The sequence below is a fragment of the Oncorhynchus tshawytscha genome, linkage group LG03 (genome assembly GCF_018296145.1).
Source record: "Oncorhynchus tshawytscha isolate Ot180627B linkage group LG03, Otsh_v2.0, whole genome shotgun sequence".
In the NCBI taxonomy this organism is placed as follows: domain Eukaryota; kingdom Metazoa; phylum Chordata; class Actinopteri; order Salmoniformes; family Salmonidae; genus Oncorhynchus; species Oncorhynchus tshawytscha.
Window position 1 is genome coordinate 22,469,423 of NC_056431.1, and position 25,153 is coordinate 22,494,575.

General features: G+C 43.5%; 2 protein-coding genes across 3 annotated transcripts; both read left to right on the forward strand.

The window, feature by feature from the left end:
- Window positions 1-7,890, forward strand: LOC112246102. Its single transcript, XM_024414375.2, has 6 exons — window positions 1-490; window positions 6,010-6,093; window positions 6,200-6,529; window positions 6,789-7,016; window positions 7,094-7,220; window positions 7,331-7,890. The coding sequence occupies exons 1-6, from the start codon at window positions 379-381 to the stop codon at window positions 7,365-7,367; spliced, it is 918 nt and encodes a 305-aa protein (XP_024270143.1). The 5' UTR covers window positions 1-378; the 3' UTR covers window positions 7,368-7,890.
- Window positions 7,891-13,286: 5,396 nt separating this feature from the next.
- si:dkeyp-97a10.2 lies at window positions 13,287-17,727 on the forward strand. 2 transcript variants are annotated; one of them, XM_024398114.2, is made up of 6 exons: window positions 13,287-13,557; window positions 13,857-13,916; window positions 14,781-15,140; window positions 15,740-15,979; window positions 16,695-16,791; window positions 17,223-17,727. In XM_024398114.2, the coding sequence occupies exons 2-6, from the start codon at window positions 13,862-13,864 to the stop codon at window positions 17,305-17,307; spliced, it is 837 nt and encodes a 278-aa protein (XP_024253882.1). In that variant the 5' UTR covers window positions 13,287-13,557; window positions 13,857-13,861; the 3' UTR covers window positions 17,308-17,727. The 2 variants fall into 2 exon arrangements, with proteins under 2 accessions (XP_024253882.1, XP_024253888.1); XM_024398120.2 differs by having other exon boundaries at window positions 13,289-13,557; window positions 17,244-17,727.
- Window positions 17,728-25,153: the final 7,426 nt, after the last annotated feature.

Genomic DNA, 25,153 nt, shown 5'->3' on the forward strand with positions numbered 1-25,153 from the left:
ATATTAGGCAAGAAAACAAAAACACATCAAGCTGACCTGACTTTTGTATTACTGAATAACCTGGATGCCGCTGCTTCTGTTTTAGTTGTCATGTTTGGCATGACAACAAGTTGAAAGGAGTGCCACAACGGAATCACTGGCACCCAGGAAAGTGTTACAATCAACAGTAACCGTGAGCTCAAGGTTTGACTAGCCAACTGAGCACTGGAATTTGGCCATGTTTAGAATGTCTGATAATATCAGGTACAAAATAATGAACGGAAGAGATTGACAGGAAAGGGATACAGTATTACGTAATATAGGACGCCGCCACAGAAATAGACTCCGTGTCTCATTGTACAGTAGTACAGAACTGTACAGAGAGGGTTCAAATGTTTCATGAAAGGTTTGCATATTTTGATAGCGATTCAAACCTTCGGTAAACTAAACGGCGCAGAGTCAAGAGAGTTAAGAGACGGAAGAGCAGCTACTGCTGTGGATACATTCTCTTGTGAGTAGAATACTCCTCCTTTGCTCTTTCTCCTTTTGCTTTCCAACCTATTTTGTTCTTATCTACAATGCCTTCGGAAAGTTTTCAGAACCTTTGACTTTTTCCACATTTTGTTACATTCCAGACAGGGTTGGGTAAGTTACTTTCTAAATGAAATCTGTTACAGTTACAAGTTACCTGCCCAGAATTGTAATCAGTAACGTAACTTTTGCATTACCCAAACTCAGCAACGTAATCTGATTACATTCCATTACTTTTAGATTACTTTGCCCTTAAGAGACATTAGAAGAAGACAAAAATGTATGTCACCAATTGAACAACATCTATTGCAGGATAAATCAATGTTAAAGTTTATATACCTTTCCATATATGGATGCTACATTTTACTTTATGGGTTGGGTATGTAGGCTTCTTCTAACCCATCCCTTTCTACTACATATAATAATACCATTAAATGATATCTTTACATTAAGAACCAAAGTCTATCAGAATTTCAGTCATTCCAATAAATGTTATACCCCTTGATCTTCAAGAATAGGACTTGTAAATATGGTATAGACTAGCCAAATTGTTTTCCCTGAGCATGACCCCAAATGTAAGGACTTATTAGCCAGCCCTACTCTGTTGTTTATGATTTTGTTGTCATGGAGGACTGATTGGGCTCCTTGATTCGAGATGAAAAATAAATGCTGCGCTCATGGAATTGCATGCTTTGCCAAGAGTGTGCAAAACTGTCATCAATGCAAAGGGTGGCTACTTTGAAGAATCTAAAATCTAAAATATATTTTGATTTGTTTAACACTTTTTTGGTTACTACATTATTCCTTATTTGTTATGTCATAGTGTTGATGTCTTCACAATTATTCTACAATGTCGAATCAAGTAAAAATAATGAAATACCTTTGAATGAGTAGGTGTGTCCTGACTTTTGAAGGCTACTGTATGTATAATTTATAAATCCAAGAATGGATGTAGCAACTACAGATTGCCCCTTTAAGTATATCAAAAGTGTGCAAGTTTGAGCATGTGTCTATTAGGCCTATGGATATTTTTGTTTTTATCAGCATGAATTAGACTGGGCAATAAAAGCCCCACTTTTATTCCATAGGCTGGGATCCGCACTATGCAGCTGTTGTAAGAGCGCATTTTTCAATGGCTGTCCACTGGTTTCAAAAACATGGATTGATAGGCCATTTAAACTTCTTGAATTCAACCATTATTGAGTTCAAATACACATTTAGATTTGTGAACAGCCATCCACAACAACCACAAGGCGCAAATAGCAAAGTGAGAGAGCAGCAGTGTGATGCCCATCAATGCGCTATGTAGATATCAATAATAAGTGATATCCGTATCGTCGTAGACTACACCACTACTGTTAACTTTACCTCCAAGCGTTTATTCAAATTGGATAACCTTTGGATGCCGACAGCAGTCACACCATTGGAAGACATAGCTTGGACTATAGCCTACAAACGCCAATTCCTGCTCATTTCCCGCGGTCCATCAAACACATTTGATGTAGCACCATATTGGTCTGATCAGACTCGCTCAGGTGGAACAAACTTAAACTTGCACCATTTTTCAATGCTGATTTAAATATCATTGAGAAAACGTAAAAGTGTCAAAGATTTTTTTTGCGCAAACATCCTTTCTAAATGTAAAAGTAATCATCTAGCTTTTCAAAAGTATCGGTAGTCTGATTACAGTTCCGTTTTTTTGCACATGTAATCCACTACTCCCCAACCCTGATTACAGTTCCGTTTTTTTGCACATGTAATCCACTACTCCCCAACCCTGATTACAGCCTTATTCTAAAATGGATTAAATACAGAAGAAAATCCTCAGCAATGTACACACAATACCCCATAATGACAAAGCAAAAACAAGTTTTTAGATATGTTTGCAAATTTACATAATATTCAAACCCGTTGCTATGAGACTCGAAATTGAGCTCAGGTGCGTCCTGTTCCCATTGATCATCCTTGAGATGTTTCTACAACTTGATTGGAGTCCACCTGTGGTAAATTCAATTGATTGGACATGCTTTGGAAAGGCGCACACCTGTCTATATAAAGGTCCCATAGTTGACCGTGCATGTCAGAGAAAAAAATGAGTTGTGTCGAGGCACAGATCTAGGGAAGGGTACCAAAACATTTCTGCAGCATTCAAGGTCCCCAAGAACACAGTGGCCTCCATCATTCTTAAATGGAAAAAGTTTGGAACCACCAAGACTCTTCCTAAAGCTGGCCACCTGGCCAAATTGAGCAATTAGGGGAGAAGGGCCTTGGTCAGGGAGGTGACCATGAACCCGATAGTCTGATATAGCTCTAGAGTTCCTCTGTGGAGATGGGAGAACCTTCCAGAAGGACAACCATCTCTGCAGCACTCCACCAATCAGGCCTTTATGGTAGAGTGGCCAAATAGAAGCCACTCCTCAGTAAAAGGCACTTGGAGTTTGCCAAAAGGCACAGAAACAAGATTCTCTGGTCTGATTAAACCAAGACAAAATCTTTGGCCTGAATGCCAAAGTGTCACGTTCTGAGGAAATCTGGCATCATCCCTAAGGTGAAGCATGGTGATGGCAGAATCATGCTGTGGGGATGTTTTTCAGTGACTGGGAGACTAGTCAGTATTGAGGGAAAGATGAACGGAGCAAAGTACAGAGACATCTTTAATGAACTCCTGAGTGCTCTGGAGCAGGTTCTCAGACTGGGGTGAAGGTTCACCTTCCAACAGGACAACAGCCCTAAGCACACAGCCAAGACAATGCAGGAGTGGCTTCGGGACAAGTCCCTGAATGTCCTTGAGTGGCCCAGCCAGGGCCTGGATTTGTACCCGATCGAAATCTCTGGAGAGACCTGAAAATAGCTGTGCCGCAAAGGTCCCCATCCAACCTGATAGATATTGAGATGATCTGCAGAGAAGAATGGGAGAAACTCCCCAAATAGAGGTGTACCAAGTTGTAGCATCATACACAAGACGATTCGAGGCTGTAATCACTGCCAAAGGTGCTTCAACAAAGTACTGAGTAAAGGGTCTGAATACTTATGTACATTTTATATATCCGTTTTTTATAAATTTGCAAAGATATCTAAAAACCTGTTTTTGCCTTGTCAATATGGGGTATTGTGTGTGGATTGATGGGGGGGGGGGGCAATTTAATACATTTTAGAATAAGGCTGTAACATATCAATGTGTAAAAAGTCAAGGGGTCTGAATACTTTGCGAAGGCACTGTAAATGGAAAGTGCGGACTATGTCAAAAACTGCTCTAGATGCGTAGTATTGTTTTATATCTTGGTCGCCAAAGAACCATCTTTAAGGGAAAAAATGATGTCAAGCCCGTTGAAACACATTTGATGTATTGTTAGGTCCTAATTATTAGAATAAGAACTGGACGGACACTGTAAAACTTAAACCAGGTTTATTAATCCCAGAGGATCGAACAGCTGAATCGACAAAAACACGTTTCCTCCTGTGGTAGTATACATACCCCACTTTGGGTGGAGTTTCCTCCTTATAGCAAAACATTGTATGTTTACCGCTAGGCAGAAAGTTAAGTGACATGGGCAATAAACGGTTCCTCCCCTTATAAGTACTGCCACATGTGACCGTTTTCCCTGTATTTAACCCCTCCCAAGCTTAATTATGGCACCCCTCATGTCTCTATTCTAACTAATGCTTAATAATATAACTAATGATTAAGAATAGTTCAAGCTCAGAAATCCAAACCCATAAGTATATAGCTAACAATAATATACAGTGGGGCAAAAAAGTATTTAGTCAGCCACCAATTGTGCAAGTTCTCCCACTTAAAAAGAAGAGAGAGGCCTGTAATTTTCATCATAGGTACACATCAACTATGACAGACAAAATGGAGAAAAGAAATCCAGAAAATCACATTGTAGGATTTTTTATGAATTTATTTGCAAATTATGGTGGAAAATAAGTATTTGGTCAATAACAAAAGTTTATCTCAATACTTTGTTATATACCCTTTTTTGGCAATGACAGAGGTCAAACGTTTTCTGTAAGTCTTCACAAGTTTTTCACACACTGTTGCTGGTATTTTGGCCCATTCCTCCATGCAGATCTCCTCTAGAGCAGTGATGTTTTGGGGCTGTTGCTGGGCAACATGGACTTTCAACTCCCTCCAAAGATTTTCTATGGGGTTGAGATCTGGAGACTGGCTAGGCCACTCCAGGACCTTGAAATGCTTCTTACGAAGCCACTCCTTTGTTGCCCGGGCGGTGTGTTTGGGATCATTGTCATGCTGAAAGACCCAGCCACGTTTCATCTTCAATGCCCTTGCTGATGGAAGGAGGTTTTCATTCAAAATCTCACGATACATGGCCCAATTCATTCTTTCCTTTACACGGATCAGTCGTCCTGGTCCCTTTGCAGAAAAACAGCCCCAAAGCATGATGTTTCCACCCCCATGCTTCACAGTAGGTATGGTGTTCTTTGGATGCAACTCAGCATTCTTTGTCCTCCAAACACGACGAGTTGAGTTTTTACCAAAACGTTATATTTTGGTTTCATCTGACCATATGACAGACATTCTCCCAATCTTCTTCTGGATCATCCAAATGCTCTCTAGCAAACCTCAGATGGGCCTGGACATGTACTGGCTTAAGCAGGGGGACACGTCTGGCACTGCAGGATTTGAGTCCCTGGCGGCGCAGTGTGTTACTGATGGTAGGCTTTGTTACTTTGGTCCCAGCTTTCTGCAGGTCATTCACTAGGTCCCCCCGTGTGGTTTTGGGATTTTTGCTCACCGTTCTTGTGATAATTTTGACCCCACGGGGTGAGATCTTGCGTGGAGCCCCAGATCGAGGGAGATTATCAGTGGTCTTGTATGTCTTCCATTTCCTAATAATTGCTCCCACAGTTGATTTCTTCAAACCAAGCTGCTTACCTATTGCAGATTCAGGCTTCCCAGCCTGGTGCAGGTCTACAATTTTGTTTCTGGTGTCCTTTGACAGCTCTTTGGTCTTGGCCATAGTGGAGTTTGGAGTGTGACTGTTTGAGGTTGTGGACAGGTGTCTTTTATACTGATAACAAGTTCAAACAGGTGCCATTAATACAGGTAACGAGTGGAGCCTCTTAAAGAAGGAGTTACAGGTCTGTGAGAGCCAGAAATCTTGCTTGTTTGTAGGTGACCAAATACTTATTTTCCACCATAATTTGCAAATACATTCATTAAAAATCCTACAATGTGATTTTCTGGATTTTTTTTCCTTCTCATTTTGTCTGTCATAGTTTAAGTGTACCTATGATGAAAATTACAAGCCTCTCTCATCTTTTTTAGTGGGAGAACTTGCACAATTGGTGGCTGACTAAATTCTTTTCTTGACCTACTGTAGTCATTTTTGTTGTTGTTTGATTTTTACAAATTAATCCATAGCATTTCACCATCAAATCCCCTCAAATACATTAGAGGGATATGCCTATGCCCCTGACAATGTGAGTGATAGAGTGCAAGTGTAAATGCTGTTACACACTCTTTCTCCTCAGCATTGCAAAATCTAAATCGCTCTGCAGATGTGATGGAAACATGGCATATCCTGGTCTGGCGTATTTGTCTGATCCTGGCCCTCTGTGAGTTTTTTTTTTCGTCAGTAAGATATTGCAGTGCAAAAATAACTTTATGGTACAGTAATGTGTACATAAGGCGTACAGTAATTCCTTGTCTATCTTTCCTCAGTGCCGTACCTCCACCAGTGCCTGTCAGTGCATTTCCAGAACAAGGATCTCCTTTATGTTGCTCTGGGCAGAGACCTGGTCCTGCAGACCCAGTTCCAGATTACACCAACAGAGAAGATCATCATGGTGATTTGGGACTACAAGACTGAGAAGGGTCAGGGACAGGTCAGGCTGGCCGAAAACCAAGATTCACCTGGCAATCCAATAGACCAGAGGGGGGCCTTACTTAGGGTGGAGAATATAAATTCATCTAACTATGGAGTCTACATCATCACTGTGACTAACCAGATGGGGTACGAGGAAGCAGCAAAGATACTTGTTAGAGAGAGTGGTGAGAAACAGTTACACCAATAATTCTGGTCACTATCTAGATTTAGTTTGGGTCATATACTGTGCAATCTAATAAAGTCCCATTACCTTGACATTATCCTCGGTCACAGGCTTTCACCTCACCTTCCGAACAATGTGAGTGAAGCCTCGGTACCGAGGCTGCCCTTATGTGCAGAACTACGTAAAGACGCAATAACCAATATCACTATATTTGGACTATTTGTTCTGCCTAACTTTTTCTTTCACTCCCTCTCGCCTAGTTGCTGCTCCTGTGGCGTCTCTGTCCCTCCAGTGTGAGGTGGCTAATGACAGGGCACAGTGGGACAGCCCAGTGGTTTCCTGGTTGGTGGATGGAGTAGAGGTCTCCAATCAGACAGCCAATCTCTCTGCAGATGGCAGGAACCTATACATGTCTGGAATGAAGGGCCACAACTACACATGTCTGGTCAACAGCAGCCTGGGGACTAGTGTTACACACTACATCACTGGTATACATGCATTATGATAATTTATTATGACTATTTTGAGTTTTTTCAGTCTTTCATGCTTCTTTGCTGTGGCCTAGATTCTCCTACACCATCCCAAAGTCACCAATCCTGTGAGACTTGGTGTGTTGTAATATTGGTCATCGTCATCATCATCATCATCGTCATCATCATAGTGATTCTAAAGAAATATGGATGTCTCTCCTGGTAAGATTACACAACATCTCCCTGGCTTGTCTTTTACAGTAATACATGAATAAACTACTGGTATTCTGTTTGGTACGTACACTTTTCACATTGCTGTGTGTTATTAACAGGAGATGCAAACAGCAGAGGACGAATGGGATTATATGACTTTAGGAGGTCCCTCGCGTTCCATTATCAGTCTTATGACATTTTGTTACACACTGAACGATCACACAAGTCTTTGGCACAGATGGGCACCTGCGGAGATGGTATGATATGAGAAGTTTAAATGTAATATTCTATTGCAGTATGTCACTCTACCAGACACCAATGATCATTCCTATTAAGAGCAGTGGCCCTATTCCGCATCAATAAAATATATTGATATGCCTTTTTATCAAATTAAATTGTATTTGTCACATGTTTAGCAGATGTTATTGTGGGTATAGTGAAATGCTTGTTATTGGTGAATTTGTGTGCTGATTTGTGGTATTTGATGCAGTGTCTACACATATATTTTGACTTATTATATCTTTGTATCTTTTTGTTAAGTACTGTATGCCATCACATTTACAAGTTAAAATTAAACCTAAACCTACTTTTGTGATGCCCATGTATGATATAAAGCAAATGGAAAAATGCACACTTTGCTACAAATTCAGCAAGAAAATAAACGTCCTCTCACTGTCAACTGCGTTTATTTTAAGTAAACTTAACATGTGTAAATATTTGTATGAACATAACAATATTCAACAACTGAGACATAAACTGAACAAGTTCCACAGACATGTGACTAACAGAAATGGAATAATATGTCCCTGAACAAAGGGGGGGGGGGGTCAAAATCAAAAGTAACAGTCAGTATCTAGTGTGGTCACCAGCTGCATTGAGTACTGCAGTGCATCTCCCCCTCATGGACTGCACCAGATTTGCCAGTACTTGCTGTGAGATGTTACCCCATGTTGGATTCTGTATTTTACATTATAGCCATTAGCATATATATGATTAAATATTATCTGATGTTGGTTGTGTGAGGTGTCTGCATTTGTGCACTGGAGCATCATTATGAGATTAAACAACTGCTTGCTACTTGCCTGTTTGTGTGTGACAAGAACTGAGTAACATGGTGTGACCTGCATGTTGCAAAACTGTAGATAACAGCCCAGCAGATGCTTTGTCCTTGTGTTTGTATGTAACAATATTGAGCACATGGTGTGACTTGCTGTATCTTACAAAGTTGTGATAGGGAGGGGTGGTCTGCACAAGGTTTAACTGAAATGGAAAAATACTGAACAACACAATAGCAGGAACTGAGCAACTGTTATAACTAGGGCGTGATACCAGAACAGTAGGAATCGACAGAGGGAGGACTCCAAGAAGCGCCAAGAGGCGGGGACCCGCCTGAGCGCCTGTGATAGGCTGGGCAAGTTTAAAACATGCCCAGCCTCTACTGTGATAGGCCAACAGATGGGTTGGAACTATGTCTATCACAGTATAAAGAATACTGTTTACATACATCTTGTCAGTTCCCTGTTCTGCCCTGCGTGGTATTACAGTGAGCCCGTATATACGAAAGTTGCATTTGCCATTTATTACTTAGCTAATAAAAAATACATAGTATACAATCGGTGACTCATTGTTATATTTATCCTGATACCAGATTTGAATTTACGCAACCCTAACACCCACTCTTCCACCAAGGCACCTGCAAGTTCCCAGACATTTATGGGGCGAATGGCCCTAGCCCTCACCCTCCGATCCAACAGGTCCCAGATGTGCTCAATGGGATTGAGATGCGGGCTCTTCGCTGGCCATGGCAGAACACTGACATTCCTGTCTTGCAGGAAATCCCGCACAGAACGAGCAGTTTGGCTGGTGGCATTGCCATGCTGGAGGGTCATGTTTTTTTAATTATTATTATTTTTCATTTCACCTTTATTTAACCAGGTAGGCAAGTTAAGAACAAGTTCTCATTTACAATTGCGACCTGGCCAAGATAAAGCAATGCAGTTAGACACAGAACCACACAGAGTTACACATGGAGTAAAACAAACATACAGTCAATAATACAGTAGAACCAAGTCTATATACGATGTGAGCAAATGAGGTGAGAAGGGAGGTAAAGGCAAAAAAAGGCCATGGTGGCAAAGTAAATACAATATAGCAAGTAAAACACTGGAATGGTAGATTTGCAGTGGAGGAATGTGCAAAGTAGAAATAAAAATAATGGGGTGCAAAGGAGCAAAATAAATAAAATAAATACAGTAGGGAAAGAGGTAGTTGTTTGGGCTAAATTATAGGTGAGCTATGTACAGGTGCAGTGATCTGTGAGCTACTCTGACAGCTGGTGCTTAAATTGGAGGCTATTTTGTAAATTACATCGCCGAAGTAGAGGATTGGTAGGATGGTCAGTTTTACAAGGTATGTTTGGCAGCATGAGTGAAAGATGCTTTGTTGCGAAATAGGAAGCCAATTCTAGATTTAACTTTGGATTGGAGATGTTTGATGTGGGTCTGGAAGAAGAGTTTACAGTCTAACCAGACACCTAGGTATTTTTAGTTGTCCACGTATTCTAAGTCAGAGCCGTCCAGAGTAGTGATGTTGGACAGGCAGGCAGGTGCAGGCAGCGATCGGTTGAAGAGCATGCATTTAGTTTTACTTGTATTTAAGAGCAATTGGAGGCCACGGAAGGAGAGTTGTATGGCATTGAAGCTTGCCTGGAGGGTAGTTAACACAGTGTCCAAAGAAGGGCCAGAAGTATACAGAATGGTGTCATCTGCGTAGAGGTGGATCAGAGACTCACCAGCAGCAAGAGCGACATCATTGATGTATACAAAGAAGAGAGCCGGTCCAAGAATTGAACCCTGTGGCACCCCCATAGAGACTGCGAGAGATCCGGACAACAGACCCTCCGATTTGACACACTGAACTCTGTCAGAGAAGTAGTTGGTGAACCAGGCGAGGCAATCATTTGAGAAACCAAGGCTGTCGAGTCTGCCGATGAGGATGTGGTGATTGACAGAGTCGAAAGCCTTGGCCAGATCAATGAATACGGCTGCACAGTAATGTTTCTTATCGATGGCGGTTAAGATATCGTTTAGGACCTAGAGTGTGGCTGAGGTGAACCCATGATCAGCTCTGAAACCAGATTGCATAGCAGAGAGGGTATGGTGAGATTCGAAATGGTCGGTAATCTGTTTGTTGACTTGGCTTTCGAAGACCTTAGAAAGGCAGGGTAGGATAGATATAGGTCTGTAGCAATTTGGGTCAAGAGTGTCCCCCCCTTTGAAGAGGGGGATGACCGCAGCTGCTTTCCAATCTTTGGGAATCTCAGACGACACAAAAGAGAGGTTGAACAGGCTAGTAATAGGGGTGGCAACAATTTCGGCAGATAATTTTAGAAAGAAAGGGTCCAGATTGTCTAGCCCGGCTGATTTGTAGGGGTCCAGATTTTGCAGCTCTTTCAGAACATCAGCTGACTGGATTTGGGAGAAGGAGAAATGGGGAAGGCTTGGGAGAGTTGCTGTGGGGGGTGCAGTGCTGTTGACCGGGGAAGGGGTAGCCAGGTGGAAAGCATGGCCAGCCGTAGAAAAATGCTTATTGAAATTCTCAATTATAGTCGATTTATCAGTGGTGACAGTGTTTCCCATCTTCAGTGCAGTGGGCAGCTGGGAGGAGGCGTTCTTATTCTCCATGGACTTTACAGTGTCCCAGAACTTTTTTGAGTTAGTGTTGCAAGAAGCATATTTCTGCTTGAAAAAGCTAGCTTTGACTTTTCTAACTGCTTGTGTATAATGGTTTATGCATATCACGGGGGCTGTTCGATGCTAATGCAGAACGCCATAGGATGTTTTTGTGTTGGTTAAGGGGAGTCAGGTCTGGGGAGAACCAAGGGCTATATCTGTTCCTGGTTCTAAATTTCTTGAATGGGGCATGCTTATTTAAGATGGTTAGGAAGGCATTTAAAAAGAAAAACAGGCATCCTCTACTGACGGGATGAGATCAATATCCTATCAGGATGAGCCTGCAGGAAGGGTACAACATGAGGGAGGAGGAGGTCTTCCCTGTAACGCACAGCGTTGAGATTGCCTGCAATGATAACAAGCTCAGTACGATGATGCTGTGACACACCGCTCCAGACCATGACGAACCCTCCACCTCCAAAGCAATCCCGCTCTAGAGTACAGGCCTCAGTGTAACGCTCATTCCTTCGATGATAAACGCGAATCCGAACATCACTCCTGGTGAGACAAAACCGCGACTCGTTAGTGAAAAGGACTTTTTGCCAGTCCTGTATGGTCCAGCGATGGTGGGTTTCTGCCCATAAGTGACGTTGTTGCCGGTGATGTCTGGTGAGGACCTGCCTTACAACAGGCCCACAAGCCCTCAGTCCAGCCTCTCTCAGGCTATTGTGGACAGTCTGAGCACTGATGGAGGGATTGTGCGTTCCTGGTGTAACTCGGCAGTTGTTGTTGCCATCCTGTACCTGTCCCGCAGGTGTGATGTTCAGATGTACCAATCTTGTGCAGGTGTTGTTAGGTGCACCTGGTCTGCCACTGCGAGGATGATCAGCTGTCCGTCCTGTCTCCCTGTAGCGCTATCTTAGGCGTCTCACAGTACGGACATTGCAATTTAGTGCCCCTCATGCCTCCTTGCAGCATGCCTAAGGCACGTTCACACAGATGAGCAGGGACCCTGGGCATCTTTCTTTTGGTATTTTTCAGAGTCAGTAGAAAGACCTCTTTAGTGTCCTAAGTTTTCACAACTGTGACCTTAATTGTCTACTGTCTGTAAGCTGTTAGTGTCTTAACGACCGGTCCACAAGTGCATGTTCATTAATTGTTTATGGTTCATTGAACAAGCATTGGAAACAGTGTTTAAACCCTTTACAATGAAGATCTGTGAAGTTATTTAGATTTTTACTAATTATTTTTGAAAGACAGGGTCCTGAAAAAGGGACATTTCTTTTTTTTGCTGAGTTTAGAAACACAGCAGTCTGGATGAGGGAGGGAAAGCATAGCACCAACTATTTCATGAACTAGCGCCATCCACTGGCTTGTTTTAGAACTTCCTCTATTCATAATATCATTCAGAGGCGCAACTTTAATTTTAGAAGTGGGGGGGACATTTAAAAAAAAAATTATCCAGTCGGATAAAAGATCCAAACAGCCTACCCGGCCGCTCGGAGGCGTCTGCATGGTCATAAAGCACACCGTTGCTTCATTTTGTATCACATCCCAATGATAAAACTGGGGGGAATAAAAATGCAATTTCAGAATGTGTGTGTGTGTGGGGGCGGGCATGTTGCGCCCCTGATTTAATTTATGGATGGTCATTCACAGAGGACGTGAATTGAAAATACTCTACCGTATTGTTAATTGTTGCTGCAAATGTTGATAAGATTTTTTTAACCAAATTAAAGTTGTACTCCAGTCACCTTTGCACCTGATTTACTTAACAATAGGCACTAGGGGGTCCAGGTACACTCATGACATGGCACAAGTGGGGGGTGGGCCTTTCTCCATTGTTCTCTATTGCTCCTCTATTGTTTCTGCAAGCAAGGGGGAAGGCCGACCATCAAACCAACTCCTTGAATAGCCTACTCCATCAAGTTTTTTTTACCCTGAAGTGTGTGTACATTACTGTATTCATACGTGGTATGTTGTTTTTCAACAGGAAATGTAAAAAATAAAAAAAAGAACTTGAATAATAATGAAAAAACACCACAAAACTACAAAGCACATTTTTGAACAAAGCATTCCAACATTGTTAACTTTTCCTTGAGAGAATGCTATTCTAATTTAATTTACTTTTCTATTTGCTTATTGTGTTCAAAACCTGGTGTCAAAGTATGTGTCCGGACAATATGATTTGTTGCATTGGCATTTGAGAGGGTGCTTGGACACAAATAGATGGAGGGGGAGGAGTGATTATCAATGTGATAATTTTACAACAGAATACAATAGAATCCACTTGTTTAAACACAGCTGAGTGTTGGCATGAATTGTACAGGAAAGGGAAAGAGGAAATTGCACAGCTTGAAAACAAGGTGACGTCTAAGTACCTAACTGGCTGGACCTCACACAGGGAAGGGCTGCAAGTACAAAGTCCTGCACCAGACTGCAATCTATCAGAGCAACTTTCAGTTCACTCCAGCCTCTTTCTTTGGGTTGTTTTTGATGGTTGACATTTTTCTGTTCTATTTGCGTAAGGATTTTTTAGTTTTTATATTATAAAACTGCATCCAAGCTTCCTGGCGTGCTGTGCCCTACCCCTAAAAAGTGGGCTTCCTTTTGAATGAATGCACTCCTGCCACTTCCATAATCTCTGACTCATAATCCATTGTACAGTTGGGAAGGTAAGTGAATTTTAAACAGCTGCTGACTTTGATCCAGTGCAAAGTCATTGTCTGTGCCTAAATATAGACCGGTTACTTAAGGCAAGCTTCTAAGTCAGACTTAGGAGTCAGACTTAGGAAGTGAAACAATGACCTCTTCTTTGGAAACTGGGTCTCTATCTGTCTCTTATCAGAGGGGTCACAGGAACCATCCAAGAGAAATGCCCTCTCAGTCTGTTATTCCTCTCTCTCTTTCACTCGCTCCCTTTCTCAGTCTCAGACTCTGTCTGTCTGTTATTCTCTCTCTCCCTCTCTCTCAGGTGCCATGAGGCTGCAACACTGTCTCTCCTGGAGCCTCTCTCTGCTACCTCTGCTCTTGTGTAAGTGCTTCTGTGCAACATGATCCATAAAAATGTCACACGGCTGTATCTAAGTGTACTGGTGCAACCAGGCGGCGTGTATTTGACTGCTCTATTTGGCCATTTGTGTATGTTGTATTTACCATATTAGTATTGAACTGATACATTATCAGTTGTCCCACGTGGCAGCCTTAACATTTGGTTCTGGGTGTCGAGATTACATGAAAATGGATTCTTCCGGTTTTTCAGTTTGTGTGTGATATACTGTCTTCAGTGCACACTCAACCTATGTTGTAGTTGCATGCGTCACACTTCTGAAAGAAAACTGTTTGAGTTCAAAGCCAAGGAATACAGTACCATTGTATATGTCTAGACCGAGCCAAGAAGTGTGCAACTCTGGTCATCTAAGGTGATTGAGACAATAGGGTGTGTTTCAATCTGCGTCTTCTGAGGAAATGTCTTTCCCTGTAAGAGATGTAAACTTCCCTTTGTGTTAGATGGAGGATTCCACAGAGGGTTAGTCATGTAACGACAAATCTCGACAAACATCACATCAGGCAGAACTGTCATGTGCTCTCAGTCACTGTTTGACTACCTGATGAAAGTCCTCTTCACTTCATACTAAATATAAATGTAAGAAATCATGAGCTAAGTCATGAACAACATAGAAACCAACCGTATCAGTGGTTAGCAGTGGAGGCTGGTGTCATTTTAAAATCGGAGGACCGGCTCATTGAAATGGCCATTTGCTCCACTCCTGCCATTACAATGAGCCCTTCCTCAAATTTCTCTCTCCATCAGGCTCCATCGAAGGTTGGTACGGTATTGATATCCAATCACCACAGGCAATACAATAACAACGCATGATCATGTTTCTGTCCCCAGTGTCTTGTGGGTACCAGTGCGTGTCGGTCCACTTCCAGACCCCGCAGCCGGTCAATGTTCTCCCAGCCGGACGTCTAGTTCTCCAGGTCCAGATCGACCGCGGTCCCAAAGAAAAGATCTCCATGATAAACTGGGAGCGGGAGCCAGAGAACGCAAAGACCCCAGGGAATCCTGGGAAGGTGACGTTGATTACGTTCCCCGGTCAAGAAAAACGCTTGGACGGGCGTCTGAGTTTGGAGGAGCAGGGGTCAATACTGAAGCTGGAGGGCTTTGGCGTGGCAGACAGTGGGGTGTACATCGTGACCGTCACTGACCAGGCTGGCGTCAAGACCTCTGGACAGTGTACCGTCAAGGAGTACGGTACGACGGTCAACATGGTCTAAGTAGAATATATCAAAAGTGACATTAAACCGTTGTTCCATGTCACCTATGCTGACGTATTACTTAAAATGTCACTATAATGACGTGTTGTTATGTGACAACACAGACTTTCTGATTATGTTGCCGTTTGGAATACATTCCTAGATATTACTTCCTGTCCTCTGGAGTTATGTTCTTATAGAGGATGAACTGTTGGGTCAGTTCTGCCTAAGTGCTTTCTTTGTCTTTATAATATAAATATATGCTTCACTGCAGTCCAACACTCAACTTTGAGTCGGTAATATTTCAGGTTATCAGTCCAACGACTGTCTCGCACAATCCCTCTTCAATAGTTCCAAGCTCTATATTTGTCTCTGTCAAATGTCTTCTTTCTAAGTATCTGATCTGTTTTCTCCTCACAGCCTCATACTTCTCAAGTCACCCCCCCCAAGCCTCAGTAGACAACACGCTCAACTCACGACTCAACCACCCTCTGTCACTCTCTTTCTCCTCCTCAATTTTCAGTTCCAACTTCCAAGTCTCACCTTTCTCACACCTGGTCTCATTCTCTTTTCGCTGTCTCTTGTCTTTCCTCTCAGAGGCTGTGCACCACCCCTCAGTGAGAGTGAATGTGTCCCACTCCTCCCTGTTCTGTGTGGAGACCTGGGGGACAGACCTTAAATTCAGCTGGCTCCACGAGCGGGCAGCCATAACCGATGCTGTGGGACACGTTTCGCCTGATGGGAAGACCCTCGTCGTCTCCTCCGCCCCCATCTGTGGTCACTTCACCTGCATGGTGAGCAACAAGCTGGGCCACAGCTCTGCCACCTACACAGCAGGTATGGAACCCCACGCACTAACTAACCCCATCTGTCTCTCAGTCTCTACACAAACCCCATCTGTCTCTCATGCCTGATTCACATTCCAGGACCAAACCGAGCCAAGCCAAGCTGCACTGGCACGGCCTGGTTACGCATCCACCATACTGTTTTTGATGGAACCGTGCTAGAAATAATCATGTTGGCCCTATGATGTGAATCAGCCATCTGTCTGTTAGTCTCTATGCCAGTGGTCACCCACCCTGGTTATGCAGAGCTACAGTGTATGCAGACTGTTCCTCTAGCTAGCTAGCGTAGCTCAAGGCTGAATCAGATATGGTTGTGCTAGGTTGTAAGAAAACCCTGCAGACCCTGTAGTTCTCCAGGACCAGGGTTGGTGACCAATGTTCTATGTAATAGCACTGCCAAGCATGGGTAAGAAATATCATATCTCCTTGACAGACAGAACAGGTAGGTAGGTAACTTTTCCTCAAAGGCATTGCTGAATGCAGAAACAGTCGATGCCCAAGCTAGTGCCCTCACCATTCATATCCATTGAATGTACAGCCTCGGTGTGTGTGTGAGTGGTATGCCCTATGTAGCGTTCGTGTTAATACTGTATGAACAGTGTCCATATTTCGAGAGCCAAGTCCAAGTGACTCCGAGGCTGTCCTATGGACACCATAACACGTCCCCATATTGTTTTGTTGTGACCTTGTCCTGTCTGGTCCGTCAGAGCCGTGTGAGAGAGAGGGCAAGAGGACCACGGTGGCGGTGGTCTCTCTCATCATCTTGCTGGTCTGTGGAGCAGCGCTCGCTTTTCTACTGTGGAGGTACGGTAACACACACTGACACCCTAGTCACGCGGCACAGATACACATTTCATTTTGAGCTACGGTACATACTGTAAGATAAAGCCATACATAGCAAGGAAACGGAGGTCGCTGACAGACTGCAGAATGGGAAAAGAGAATAGATGGGCACCTCCAAATGGGAAGTTACAATATCACATCAAGGCATTGCACGCTTGACATTGTCAGTACAATATAGGGTGGCAGGTAGCCTAGCGATTAAGAGCGTTGGGCCATAACCAACAGGTTGCTGGTTCGAATCCCCGAGCCGACTAGGTGCAAAATATGCCGATGTGCCCTTGAGCAAAGCACTTATCCCTAGTTGGTCCTGTAAGTCACTCTGGATAAGAGTGTCTTCTAAATGACTAAAATGTAAAAAATGTACAGTGTGTTGTTGTATTTACCCATATTAGAGTTTGTTGGTTTCTGTTTAGGAGACACAGGCGATACAGTAACAGAGGCGAGAGGCTTCAGGAGCATTTTGAGGACAACTTGTAATGGTGAACCATTGATACCAGTACCCAAGGTATTTCGCTACACTCCCCAACTCAAAGATGGACTCATAAAAGGACAGTAAGTGTACAAAACGCTTTGGGAGGAGCTTCCTTCCCTGTGAGCAGCATGACCTTTCAGTGCATTGGAACAATGTGGAGAGTGAACTGCTTGTTGGCCAATTGACGAGTTCTAAAAATGGAAAGAGCAACTTTTGCCCGGTGTGTTGCCTGTTTTTGTAGTAGCTATCATTTTTACACCGCCTCGCATTGTACTGAACTACACACTACTTTTTTTTATATAATGCTCTAAAATAATTTGTTTTAAATGAAAAACAATTCCGTATTTTGTAACTTTTGTATATTATAAACATTTTGTATATTTAGCTGTGTATTCTTTGTAATAAAAAGCACATTTTAAACTGTGTGAAGCTTTGGTTAAATTGATCGCTATTGTAAATCCACAATTCAGTCAGGGAATGGGAGTCAAAGTACAAGACCTCTATACATAGTGAATTTCAAAATGATTTGTGGCCATGAATAAAAGTGTGCGTGTGTGAGTTCATGTGTGTGTCCACCTCATCAGTACACCTCTCTGGTCAAGCCGGGCATGGGGACGGCTGTCTCAGCCTCAGACAGGGTCTCCAGGAGCTGGCGGATGAAGTCGCTGCACTGCTCCAGAGCCCCCCTGCTTCCTGGACAGGTCGTCTCCCATACAGGCCTGTTGCTCCTCTAGGGACTGCAGAGAATGCCTGGTACACAGTGTCACAGAACAGCAACACAGGGTTAAATGGTGTGGGGGAGTCCTTACATTAAAGGCCAATGTGCTATGAAAGTGAACACATCACATGTTCAATATGCTGTGAAAGAGTCATACAGGGCGGATATATGTGCTCACGTTCATAGCAACTCAATAACACAAACACTCACATAGACTTGGCTAGATTCTGCTGTAACACTCCTATGGTGGCTCCCAACTGCTTAGCCTCTTCCACCAGTCCAGAATACACCTACAGAGATCACAGAGTCAAGGTATGGACACACATTATATACTGAACAAAAATAAAATCAGTCAATTAATTCAAATACATTCATTCATTTAAGGATTTCACATGACAGAGCAGGGTCGCAGCCACTGGTAAGCCAGGCCTATCCAATCAGAATGAGTTTTCCCCCACAAAAGGGCTTTAAATCAAATCAAATTTATTTATATAGCCCTTCGTTCATCAGCTGATATCTCAAAGTGCTGTACAGAAACCCAGCCTAAAACCCCAAACAGCAAGCAATGCAGGTGTAGAAGCACGGTGGCTAGGAAAAACTCCCTAGAAAGGCCAAAACCTAGGAAGAAACCTAGAGAGGAACCAGGCTATGAGGGGTGGCCAGTCCTCTTCTGGCTGTGCCGGGTGGAGATTATAACAGAACATGGCCAAGATATTCAAATGTTCATAAATGACCAGCATGGTCAAATAATAATACATTTTTTAACACTTTACTCCAGTGTTTAATTGCTAAATTGTAATTATTTTGCCACTACGGCCTATTTATTGCCTTACCTCTCTAATCTTACCTCATCTGCACACACACTGTATATACATTTTTTCCTATTGTGTTATTGACTGTACGTTTGTTTATTCCATGTGTAACTCTGTATTGTTGGGCCTCCCGGGTGGCGCAGTGGTTAAGTGCGCTGTACTGTAGTGCCAGCTGTGCCTAGCGTCGTCCGGGTTAGGGAGGGCTTGGTCGGTAGGGATGTCCTTGTCTCATCGCGCACCAGTGACTCCTGTGGCGGGCCGGGCGCAGTGCGCGCTAACCAAGGTTGATCTTCTCTCTGGTCTGGTGGGACAGACAGAGCCAACAGAGCACAGAGTCAGCACTGAGAAGCCGGAGAAACCTCCCGCAGCTAAGAAGGGCCATCTAGAATTGTCCTCTTTGCTTTCGAAAGCTCTACTCTAGTCAATACTATCTTATCACCATCTATGCTCTCTACAGTTCTTGTCCTAGCTTCTAGCTCTCACACAATAGCTGATTCATAAATTCCACTTCTTGTTCAGATCTACTGTATATATGACGTTACTGATCCAGAACACATTCATGAGAAACCTAGGTGATCTGACTTCCCTGCATTGACCCCTGTCTTATCTAATCTCTCCCTGTGCATTCCAGACACTGCTATTGTTATTGCCCCCGGAGTGGACTTCCTTACCAGGACTATAGGTATTCATGTCTATGGAGAGGGATGGAGCCCGGCGGAGCATGAACAAAGGAAAATGGCTGTGCTGCACTGATTAGAAGACAGATCAGTTGAAAGGTGGGGAGAGCAGCTTTAGGTCAGATGGGGGGAGGGAGGTTTAATGGGTTTAGTGGATGTATAGCATGAGAAGGGTCCGGTGGAAGAGCTATGCATGTCATTAATGCTTAACAAGAGAATTTCTAAGGCTTAGCTCTGGATACATGGTGGCCTTCCCCAGGCCTCTATCTACGTCTGTCCTCAATATCAATATTTAGTCAAAGCAGAATTTTGCATTGAAATACATTTTCCATCGTGTGCCCTAATGAACAGGACTCTGTACTCACAGCTGTGTGCTGCCAGTGCAGCTGACTGCAGGCCCAATGGAGCTGGTGGGCCCTCTGGCGCTGGTTGAACCCAGTGGTGATCCGCTGCCCCTCCATGTCATTCTGGCTCTGAAGGGACATAAGAGATGGGGGCATCAGACACCACACAGAGGAGAGAGATATGAATAAGAGTCTTATGGCACAGTTATAACGAATATGGGGCCCGTATTCAGAAAGTCTCAGAGTAGGTGTGCTGATATAGGATCAGTCCTGCCTTTCAGATCCAAATGAATAAGATTATATGGACCTGATCCTACAGTAGATTAGCAGTCCTACTCTGAGACACTCTGGGAGAGGATGATGTCAGATACACTTCAGTTCATGAAAATGGCCAATCATGGCAGTTTTTTAAAAAGTAACAAGTCCTTAAAGCTTATCCCAAAAACATGCTTATGATGTTTTCATAGGGTGTGACAATGTCCTCTTCCGACTGTGTGATGGAGAATACCAACAACCCTCTGGCACACATTACAATCCCCTCGTAAAGATGATATACAGCATTTATAGATCAGACTCCCGTTCCTGTTGAATGCTTCTGTACTGTATATCGATCAGGATGATAGTCTTCGGATACAGTTTACACCGCTTCGGCCTGAGCCAAGTAGTCAAGTGCTAACACATGCCTTTAAAATAAACCCGTGTCCTCAGCTTAAACAATCCCCTACACCAGTATTCCAAAAACAACAGTTACTGAAGTCCACTTACTGGTGTCTTTGCAATACATTCATGTCCATAATTATTGGCATCCTTACTTACTTACTGACTTTATTGTCCCCATGGGGTGTCATGTACACATTTAAAGTGGCGTTTAAAAAAACAAAACGTTTACGCCACACCAAACGTCACACACACTGCAGGTCGCAACAGAGCCGCTCCCCTTACCCGCGTGGGGTTATTCTTGATAAAGATTAGCAAAAAAAGGCTGTTTAAAATAAATAATACAAATACTGAGCTATGGCGTATATAATAATAGTACCGCCTGGAGTTTGATGAACGCCCCTGGAACCGGTGCTATGGTCAGATGACATGGGCACGCACGCGAGCATATACAGAAGCATACAGTGCATTCGCAAAGTATTCAGACTCCTGGACTTTTTCCACATTTTGTTACGTTACAGCCTTATTCTAAAATGAATACCAAAAAAAAAAAATCTGTCTACTGTACACGCAATAACCCATAATGACAAAGCAAAAACAGGTTTTTAGAAATCTTAGCAAATGTATTAAAAAATAAAATAAAACTGTAATTTCAATAGCAATTACAGCCTTGAGTCTTCTTGGGTATGATGCTACAAGCTTGGCACATCTGTATTTGGAGAGTTTCTCCCATTCTTCTCTGCAAATCCTCTCAAGCTCTGTCAGGTTGGATGGGGAGTGTCAATGCACAGCTATTTTCAGGTCTCTCCAGAGATGTTAGATCGAGTTCAAGTCCGGGATCTGGCCACTCAAGGACATTCAGAGACTTATCCTGAAGCCCCTCTTGCATTGTATTGGCTGTGTGCTTAGGGTCGTCCTGTTGGAAGGTGAACCGTCGCCCCAGTCTAAGGTCCTGAGAGCTCTAGAGTAGGTTTTCATTAAGGATCTCTCTTCTTACTTTACTCTGTTCATCTTTCCCTCAATCCTGACTATTCTCCCAGTCCCTGCCACTGAAAAACATCCCCATAGCACCGGGGGCAAACTACCTGCCCTCCAGGACACCTACACCTCCCGATGTTACAGGAAGGCCATAAAGATCATCAAGGACATCAACCACCCGAGCCACTGCCTGTTCACCCCGCTATCATCCAGAAGGCGAGGTCAGTACAGGTGCATCAAAGCTGGGACCGAGAGACTGAAAAACAGCTTCTATCTCAAGGCCATCAGACTGTTAAACAGCCACCACTAACATTGAGTGGCTGCTGCCAACACACTGACACTGACTCAACTCCAGCCACTTTAATAATGGGAATTGATGGGAAATGATGTAACTATATCACTAGCCACTTTAAACAATGCTACCTTATATAATGTTACTTACCCTACATTATTCATCTCATATGCATACGTATATACTGTACTCTATCATCGACTGCATCCTTATGTAATACATGTATCACTAGCCACTTTAACTATGCCACTCTGTTTACATACTCATCTCATATGTATATACTGTACTCGATACCATCTACTGTATCTTGCCTATGCTGCTCTGTACCATCACTCATTCATATATCCTTATGTACATATTCTTTATCCCCTTACACTGTGTATAAGACAGTAGTTTTGGAATTGTTAGTTAGATTACTTGTTGGTTATTACTGCATTGTCGGAACTAGAAGCACAAGCATTTCGCTACACTCGCATTAACATCTGCTAACCATGTGTATGTGACAAATAAAATTTGATTTGATTTGATTTGATTTGATAGCATAATGCTGCCACCACCACCCATCACCGTGGGGATGGTGCTAGGTTTCCTCCTCCTTGGCATTCAGGCCAAAGAGTTCAATCTTGGTTTCATCACACCAGAGAAGCTTGTTGCTCATGGTCTGAGAGTATTTAGGTGCCTTTTGGCAAACTCCAAGCAGGCTGTCATGTGCCTTTTACTGAGGAGTGGCTTCCATCTGGCCACTATACCATAAAGGCCTGATTGGTGGAGTGCTGCAGAGATGGTTATCCTTCTGGAAGGTTCTCCCATCTCCACAGAGGAACACTGGAGCTTTGTCAGAGTGAACATTGGGTTCTTGGTCACCTCCGTGACCAAGGCCTTCTCTCCCGATTGCTCAGTTAGGCTGGGAGCGATCAGCTTTAGGATGACTCTTGGTGGTTCCAAACTTCTTCCATTTAAGATTAATGGAGGCCACTGTGTTCTTGGGGACCTTCAATGCTGCTGAAATCTTCCCCAGATCTGTGCCTCGACACAAACCTGTCTTGGCGCTCTACGGACAATTCCTTCAACCTCATGGCTTGGTTTTTGCTCTGACATGCACTGTCATCTGTGGGACCAAATATATAAATATATATTATATACACTACACTATATATATACAATGCTCAAAAAAATAAAGGGAACACTTAAACAACACAATGTAACTCCAAGTCAATCACACTTCTGTGAAATCAAACTGTCCACTTAGGAAGCAACACTGATTGACAATACATTTCACATGCTGTTGTGCAAATGGAATAGACAACAGGTGGAAATTATAGGCAATTAGTAAGACACCCCCAATAAAGGAGTGGTTCTGCAGGTGGTGACCACAGACCACTTCTCAGTTCCTATGCTTCCTGGCTGATGTTTTGGTCACTTTTAAATGCTGGCGGTGCATTCACTCTAGTGGTAGCATGAGACGGAGTCTACAACCCACACAAGTGGCTCAGGTAGTGCAGCTCATCCAGGATAGCACATCAATGCGAGCTGCGGCAAGAAGGTTTGCTGTGTCTGTCAGCGTAGTGCCCAGAGCATGGAGGCGCTACCAGAAGACAGGCCAGTACCTCAGGAGACGTGGAGGAGGCCGTAGGAGGGAAACAACCCAGCAGCAGGACCGCTACCTCTGCCTTTGTGCAAGGAGGAGCAGGAGGAGCACTGCCAGAGCCCTGCAAAATGACCTCCAGCAGGCCACAAATGTGCATGTGTCTGCTCAAACGGTCAGAAACAGACTCCATGAGGGTGGTATGAGGGCCCGACATCCACAGGTGGGGGTTGTGCTTACAGCCCAACACCGCGCAGGACATTTTGCATTTGCCAGAGAACACCAATATTGGCAAATTCGCCACTGGCGCCCTGTGCTCACAGATGAAAGCAGGTTGACACTGAGCACATGTGACAGACGTGACAGAGTCTGGAGACGCCGTGGAGAACGTTCTGCTGCCTGCAACATCCTCCAGCATGACCGGTTTGGCGGTGGGTCAGTCATGGTGTGGGGTGGCATTTCTTTGGGGGGCCGCACAGCCCTCCATGTGCTCGCCAGAGGTAGCCTGACTGCCATTAGGTACCGAGATGAGATCCTCAGACCCCTTGTGAGACCATATTCTGGTGCGGTTGGCCCTGGGTTCCTCCTAATGCAAGACAATGCTAGACCTCATGTGGCTGGAGTGTGTCAGCAGTTCCTGCAAGAGGAAGGCATTGATGCTATGGACTGGTCCGCCCGTTCCCCAGACCTGAATCCAATTGAGCACATCTGGGACATCCATGTCTCGCTCCATCCACAAACGCCACGTTGCACCACAGACTATCCAGGAGTTGGCGGATGCTTTAGTCCAGGTCTGGGATGAGATCCCTCAGGAGACCATCCGCCACCTCATCAGGAGCATGCCCAGGCGTTGTAGGGAGGTCATACAGGCACGTGGAGGCCACACACACTACTGAGCCTCATTTTGACTTGTTTTAAGGACATTACATCAAAGTTGGATCAGCCTGTAATGTGGTTTTCCACTTTAATTTTGAGTGTGATTCCAAATCCAGACCTCCATGGGTTGATAAATTTGATTTCCATTGATAATTTTTGTGTGATTTTGTTGTCAGCACATTCAACTATGTAAAGAAAAAAGTATTTAATAAGAATATTTCATTCATTCAGATCTAGGATGTGTTATTTTAGTGTTCCCTTTATTTTTTTGAGCAGTGTATATATCTACAGTTCAAAAGTTTGGGGTCACTTAGAAATGTCCTTGTTTTCCATGAAAACATACATGAAATTAGTTGCAAAATTAATAGGAAATATAGTCAAGATGTTGACAAGGTTATAAATAATGATTTGTAATTTAAATAATAATTGGGTCCTTCAAACTTTGCTTTCATAAAAAAAATCCTCCATTTGCAGCAATTACAGCCTTGCAGACCTTTGGCATTCTAGTTGTCAATTTGTTGAGGTGATCTCGAGATTTCACCCCATGCTTCCTGAAGAACCTCGAACAAGTTGGATTGGCTGGATGGGCACTTCTTACCATATGTTCAGCAGCTCCCACAACAGCTCAATAGGGTTGAGATCCGGTGACTGTGCTGGCCACTCCATTATAAACAGAATACCAGCTGACAGCTTCTTCCCTAAATAGTTATTGTATAGTTTGGAGCTGTGCTTTGGGTCATTGTCCTGTTGTAGGAGGAAACAGGCTCCAATTAAGCGCCGTCCACAGGATATGGCATGGCATTGCAAAATGGAGTGACATCCTTCTTCCAGATCCCTTTTACCCTGTACAAATCTCCCACTTTACCACCACCAAAGCACGCCCAGACCATCACATTCCCTCTATCATGCTTG